The sequence below is a fragment of the Nerophis ophidion genome, linkage group LG09 (genome assembly GCF_033978795.1).
Source record: "Nerophis ophidion isolate RoL-2023_Sa linkage group LG09, RoL_Noph_v1.0, whole genome shotgun sequence".
In the NCBI taxonomy this organism is placed as follows: domain Eukaryota; kingdom Metazoa; phylum Chordata; class Actinopteri; order Syngnathiformes; family Syngnathidae; genus Nerophis; species Nerophis ophidion.
The window spans coordinates 11646807-11654306 of NC_084619.1; the positions used below are offsets into that span (position 1 = coordinate 11646807).

At 42.3% G+C, this 7500-nt stretch overlaps 1 protein-coding gene across 1 annotated transcript in view; it reads left to right on the top strand.

The window, feature by feature from the left end:
* Nucleotides 1-7500, top strand: part of LOC133559014 (vinculin-like) — a 72642-nt gene that overhangs the window by 51140 nt on the left and 14002 nt on the right. Inside the window, 6 exon segments of the mRNA XM_061910288.1 lie at nt 83-273; nt 3330-3529; nt 3752-3880; nt 3950-4099; nt 4208-4316; nt 7231-7500. The exon segment at nt 7231-7500 is cut by the window's right edge and continues 33 nt beyond it. Of these exon segments, the coding sequence (XP_061766272.1) occupies nt 83-273; nt 3330-3529; nt 3752-3880; nt 3950-4099; nt 4208-4316; nt 7231-7500 (1049 nt within the window).

Consider the following 7500-nt stretch of genomic DNA (forward strand, 5'->3'; position numbering starts at 1 on the left):
TTATTTTCCCTATCATTTTATGCTCGTCTTTGTGCTTTTCCCTAAAAAGCATCTTCCTGTCTTTTTGTTGTTGTTGTTTTAGAGGTAAAGGTGACAGTCCGGAGGCCCGTGCATTGGCAAAGCAAATCGGGGCGGCCCTGCTGAACTTGCAAGCCAAAACCAACCGGGCGGTGGCCAACATGAGGCCCGCCAAGCCCGCAGTCACTCTGGAGGGGAAGATGGAGCAAGCGCTACGCTGGGTTGCTAACCCTGGTGTGGATGATAGAGGTGTAGGTGAGTGACTTTGACAACTACAATAAGAAGGGAGCACTTGCACACATCGTGTATGAGCTACAAAGTGTGAGACATACTGATCTACAATTACCCTCAGAAACACAAGCATGTTTTAAATCCTCGGTTTTGTGTGACTGTTGTTTAATTATCATCACCTGTTCCCTCCCATGCTGCCTCATGGGAGCAGAATATGAGAGACTAGAGTGGAACACAGGTACTTCCATTTTTTTCCTTTTCCAGTTTCATGACTTCAGAACATACTGTGTGGTACAAAAATCAAAGTCTCTAATTGGCAAAAGCCCAAAAAACATTGGCATTAAGAGCTGTGGCTGTAGAAAACCTCCTGATGTGGTGTGTTTTTATTTATATATATATATATATATATATATATATATATTTATTAACGGCACCTGATGGCAGTAATTGCATTTGAAGTGTCATGAGCAGCTTTCTGTACCACTTTAAAGACCTACTGAAACCCACTACTACCGACCACGCAGCCTGATAGTTTATATATCAATGATGAAATATTAACATTGCAACAAATGCCATTACGGCCTTTTTAGTTTACTAAATTACAATTTTCAATTTCCCGCTGAGTTTTTTGTTGAAAACGTCGCGGAATGATGACGCGTATGACGACGTGTGTTTGTGACGTTATTGGTTGGAGGGGACGTATTAGCTCAGCACCATTTACTGCTAAAAGTCGTCTCTTTTCATCGCATAATTACACAGTAATTTGGACATCTGTGTTGCTGAATCTTTTGCAATCTGTTCAATTAATAATGGAGACTAAAAAGAACAATTCTGTTGGCGGAAAGCGGTGTATTGCAGCCGCCTTTAGCACCGAGACACAGCCGGTGTTTCTTTGTTTGTTGTGAAGCTTTAACACAGAGCGGTCAAGCGAACATGTTTCTCTACGTCAACCAGCATGTTTTTGGATGGGAAAATTGTGATATGTATCTTACCGGAGACATCAGTGGATTATGCGTCCTCCTGCAGTAGCTGTCAAAAAAGGCAGCTGTGAGCTTGGCTCCTCGGCTTCTCTCTGAGACACTGGCGTGTTCACCGCAGCCATCCGACTTTGAGGTATGTCTTTACAATCTCACTAAAACACTATTAAAACAATAAGCAGATAAGGGATCTTCCAGAATTATCCTAGTAAATGTGTCTAATTACATCTGAAACGCTCACACTGCTGCCGCCTGGAGCCGCCGCTTTTTATTTTATTTTATTTTATTTTATTTTTTTTTTAGTCCTTCACTATCAATATCCTCAACCACAAATCTTTCATCCTCGCTCAAATTAATGGGGAAATTGTCGCTTTCTCGGTCCAAATTGCTCTTACTGCTGGTGGCTCACATTATAAACAATGTGAGGATGTGAGGAGCCCTCACACCGGTGACGTCACGCGCACATACTTCCGGTGAAGGCAAGGCTTTTTTATTAGCGACCAAAAGTTGCGAACTTTATTGCCGGTGTTACTTTGGGCCCAATCTACTAACATTAAAATAACGTGCTAAATACCATGTACAAACAATACAATTGTGTTTACTGTTAATGGACGCGTGCATGTTGCGGGTGATCTACGAAGACCGCATGTACAATTGATAATAAGTGTAAAAGTGGTGCAGACCGCCATATTTATATAAGGATTTTGCGTATGTACCGATAGTCACCATGGAGACACTCATTTCCCTCCACATTTATGGCAAAGACGTAAAACAGTTTTTAAAATTTAGCTCAATGACTAATTATATTAACGTTTTGTCTTGTGTTTTCGAAAAAAAAACATTTACCGTATTTCCTTGAATTGCTGCAGGGCATATAGTATGCGCCTGCCTTGAATTACTGCCGGGTCAAACTCGCTTCCCAAAATAATTAGCGCATGCTTAGTATTATTAGCCCGTTCGGGCTCCAGTACTCTGGAATGCCCTCCCGGTAACAGTTCGAGATGCCACCTCAGTAGAAGCATTTAAGTCTCACCTTAAAACTCATTTGTATACTCTAGCCTTTAAATAGACTCCCTTTTTGGACCAGTTGATCTGCCGTTTCTTTTCTTTTTCTTCTATGTCCCACTCTCCCTTGTGGAGGGGGTCCGGTCCGATCCGGTGGCCATGTACTGCTTGCCTATGTATCGGCTGGGGACATCTCTGCGCTGCTGATCCGCCTCCGCTTGGGATGGTTTCCTGCTGGCTCCGCTGCGAACGGGACTCTCGCTGCTGTGTTGGATCCGCTTTGGACTGGACTCTCGCGATTGTGTTGGATCCATTATGGATTGAACTTTCACAGTATCATGTTGGACCCACTCGACATCCATTGCTTTCCTCCTCTCCAAGGTTCTCATAGTCATCATTGTCACCGACATCCCACTGGGTCATTATTGTCACCGATGACCCACTGGGTGTGAGTTTTCCTTGCCCTTATGTGGGCCTACCGAGGATGTCGTAGTGGTTTGTGCAGCCCTTTGAGACACTAGTGATTTATGGCTATATAAGTAAACATTGATTGATTGATTGATTGATATTACCGCCTGGTCAAACTCGTGACGTCCCGAGTGACACTTCCCCTGTCATCATTTTCAAAATGGAGAAGGCTGATTTCAATACCGGTAATTTGAAATCGCAGAAAGGGAAGAAGTTTAAGAGCTATTCAGTAGGATTTAAGGTCCAAGCTTACATCACACTCAAATTTTTACTGCATACCTTTGGTAAGTGCCGGAGTGAGAAGAGGTTTTAAAATAATTAGCGCATGCTTACTTTTACCGCATGCCTTGGGTAAGCGCAGGAGTGAGAAGAGGTTTTAAATTAATCAGCGCCCCGGCGGCAATTCAAGGAAATACAGTAGTTAGACCATTTACGATTGATTATTTGTTGCCGAAAGTATTGGGACACCTAAAAGTTACAAATTTAGAGGAGGAGAAGGTGTGTCCGAATATTTTTGTCACTGCAAAACAGCTGTTTACCTCCAATATCTCCACACAGTTGTTTTTATTGAGAGAGCAGGTGTTTAGACGTGATATGAAGGACGACCTCCGACCTTTATCCTCACTTCAGGTCAGGCAGCAATCAGAGGGATGGTTGGAGAAGGAAGGAGACTGGCAGGAGGCCTGTTGGGACCTTACCGCCAGGACTTGATGGGTCGCTGCGACCGAGTAGAGGGTCTGATGACATCCTTGGCAGACATGGCAGGCAGGGGCGAGGCTGAGGCCCCCCACGCTAGGGCGGCGGCTGCGCAGCTACACGACACCCTCAAGGTAGTCGTCCAACTAACATTTTTAAAGTTCCTTGAACTATTTTGGACTTAGCCATTTTTTTTTTGCATCTGTTAAAGTTGCCTCAGGGTGTAAAAAAACTAATTTTTGCGGCAAATATATGCTTTTGCAATTTGAATCCAAGACCTGCTTGTCAATTGATGAAAATGAACTGGTGCAGAGCGCCACCAAGTGGACTGACAATGTAGCATATGCTTGTTTAAGGATCTGAGGCAGAAAATGCAGCAGGTGATGACCCAAGAAGTGTCAGATGTCTTCAGCGACACCACCACGCCGATCAAATTGTTGGCCGTTGCTGCCACCGCTCCTGCCGAAGCCCCCAACCGAGAGGAGGTCTGTCATGTAGTGCGCGCATATTCCGCTCCATCCAAGCGGCTAAAACTAAAAGGCAATGTGTTGTAGGTCTTTGATGAGCGGGCAGGGAATTTTGAAGCCCACGCAGGCCGTCTCGGCGCGACTGCGGAGAAGGCGGCTGCTGTGGGAACAGCCAATAAGGGCACAGTAGAAGGGATTCACGCTGCTGTCAAACATGCCCGCGAGCTCACACCGCAGGTGCTTGTTTTCTGTTTTATTGACATGGCGGATTTGATTAATTGCACAAATCCTGTACATAAAAAAAGAAGAAAACAGTGTAAGTGTGGCCTGTTTGTTATTGTCCAGGTGACTTCTGCTGCTCGTATCTTGTTGAAGAATCCGGGCAACAATGCAGCGTACGAACACTTTGACACTATGAAAAACCAGTGGATTGACAATGTGGAGAGACTCACAGGTGGGAATGTTGTAATATTTTTGTCATTGTTTATATCGGTGTTTCTCAAACTTTTTCACCAAATACCACCTCAGAAAAGGCTTGGCTCCCCAACTACCATCATAATGACCTACATTAGAATATACAGTAGCGTAATAAGGCATACATATTTGTGAAAAACAAGGCTGAGGTTTTATTTAACAAGTATTTTTAATATTTTTAACCACCGTTAACATTACACAGGTTGAATAGTAACTGTAATGACTGATTGGGATAGTAATGTCGGGTTTGTCCCTCCGTGGATGCGTCGACAAGAACACAGCAATAGTAAGTTTAAATGATTTATTAAACTTAACAAAAACAGGCTACAAACACAAATACTGGAGCTAACAGACAAAATAAACCAAGGGTGCTAGCATAAAAGCTAGGAATAGAAAACATAAAAACTAAGACTGGCACAAAGGCACACAAAAAAAGAAAAACATTTCATCAGCGTGAGAGCTGGAATAAAACAAAGGTTTAGCGTGAAAAGCTAGCGAGAATATACTTACATGAAGTCAGTCAATACTGTTGCTAAAAGGCAAATTTATGGACCCAGACTGAACAAAGAAAAGAGGAAAGCTTATATAGGGAGAAATCAAGGAGAACCAGGTGTGTGTAGAAAACGAGGAGCAGGTGAAATCAATGTGTAACCATGGTAACGGACTAAACAGGAAGTAAGTGGGTCAGAAGAGAATGAAACAAAGATGGAAAAATAAACATGTGAAGATCTGAGTCACGGATCGCAACAAGTAACACTGTTTGAATATTTAAGTGATTCGTTGGTGTACCACTAGATATACTTTGAGAATCACTGATTTATATTATTCCACAGACAGTAGAGTTAAAAACAAATATGTTTGTTTTTTTCAGCTATTGATTAATTAATAGGCTTCACGGTGGCAGAGGGGTTAGTGCGTCTGCCTCACAATACGAAGGTCCTGCAGTCCTGGGTTCAATCCCAGGCTCGGGATCTTTCTGTGTGGTGTTTGCATGTTCTCCCCGTGAATGCGTGGGTTCCCTCCGGGTACTCCGGCTTCCTCCCACTTCCAAAGACATGCACCTGGGGATAGGTTGATTGGCAACACTAAATTGGCCCTAGTGTGTGAATGTGAGTGTGAATGTTGTCTGTCTATCTGTGTTGGCCCTGCGATGAGGTGGCGACTTGTCCAGGGTGTACCCCGCCTTCCGCCCGATTGTAGCTGAGATAGGCGCCAGCGACCCCAAAAGGGAATAAGCGGTAGGAAATGGATGGATGGATGGATGATTAATTAATAATTTATTTGAAATTAAATAAAAATATATTATGGAAAAATTACAATACACTATAAAAAATGCAGATTTTACAGCAAAAATTGGCAGCACAATTTTACTGTAAAAATAACAGTACTATCATTTTTCAATTGATAGTAATTCAGTGTAAAAAAAAAACACCGTAAATTGATTTGAACTCTGACATGTTTTTTTTCTTTTCCCTTTTATTTCATTTTATTTTTGTTGTTCTGATTTGTATTGTATTGTTATGTATATATTGTAAAAGAAAATACAAAATTAAATCGAAAAATAAACCCACTAAATTTTACGATAAAATGGCAAATGAGGTGCCAGTTATTGTTTTTTTACCATAAAATCTAAAGTTTTTTGCAGTGTACATTATGACTTAAAGTTGTTTAAATGTCTTTAAAAGCCTACTGAAACCCACTACTACCGACCACGCAGTCTGATAGTTTATATATCAATGATGAAATATTAACATTGCAACACATGCCAATACGGCCTTTTTAGTTTACTAAATTGCAATTCCCTCGAAGTGTCCTGTTGAAAACGTCGCGTAATGATGACGTGTATGCGTGACGTCATGGACTGTCAGGAAATATTAGCGCTGCGCACACACACAGCTAAAAGTCGTCTGCTTTAACCCCATAATTACACAGTATTTTGGACATCTGTGTTGCTGAATCTTTTGCAATTTGTTCAATTAATAATGGAGAAGTCAAAGTAGAAAGATGGAGTTGGGAAGCTTTAGCCTTTAGCCACACAAACACACGGTAATTCCTTGTTTAAAATTCCCGGAAGTGAAACTTTACTATGGATCAGAGCGGTCAAGCGAACATGGATCCCGACCAAATGTCAACCAGCAGTTTTCGGTGAGAAAATTGTGGTAAAAAGTCGCCACTTACCGGAGATCAGCTGAGCGTGTGCCGTCCGTACAGCTGCCGTCGACTTCCATCAGACACTGGCGTCAACACACCCGTGGATACACCCTTCCGACTATCAGGTACTATTAAACTCACTAAAACACAAGATACACAATGGAAAGATAAGGGATTTCCCAGAATTATCCTAGTAAATGTGTCTAAAAACATCGGAAACCGTTTTTTTTTTTTTTACTAGATTTTTTTTTTTTTTTCCCCTAGTCTGTCGCTATCAATATCCTCAAACACGAATATTTCATCCTCGCTCAAATTAATGGGGAAATTGTCGTTTTCTCGGTCCGAATAGCTCTTTTTGTTGGAGGCTCCCATTAAAAACAATGTGAGGATGTGAGGCGCCATCAACGGGTGAAGTCATCGTCTGCGACTTCCGGTAAAGGCAGGGCTTTTCTGTTAGCGACCAAAAGTTGCGAACTTTATCGTCGATGTTCTCTACTAAATCCATTCAGCAAAAATATGGCAATATCGCGAAATGATCAAGTATGACACATAGAATGGACCTGCTATCCCTGTTTAAATAAGAAAATCTCATTTCAGTAGGCCCTTAATCATTGTGTAGTATTACATCCCATCATACTATTAAAAAAAATGTTTACCATAATTGTGCATCCTTTAGAGTGGAATAGCATACAATGGAAGTTTAAATGACCAGTATGCTCATTTAAATGTTTGTGTGTGTCCAGGTCTGGTGGATGAGGCCATAGACACCAAGTCTCTGCTAGACGCCTCAGAGGAAGCCATCAAAAAGGACATTGACAAGTGCCGAGTTGCCATGGCGAATGTTCAGCCCCAAATGCTTGTTGCCGGGGCAACAAGCATCGCGCGACGAGCCAATCGGGTTCTGCTGGTGGCTAAGAGGGAAGTGGAGAACTCTGAGGATCCGCGCTTTCGAGACTCTGTGAAACATGCGTCAGACGTCTTGTCGCACACCATCTCACCTATGGTCATGGACG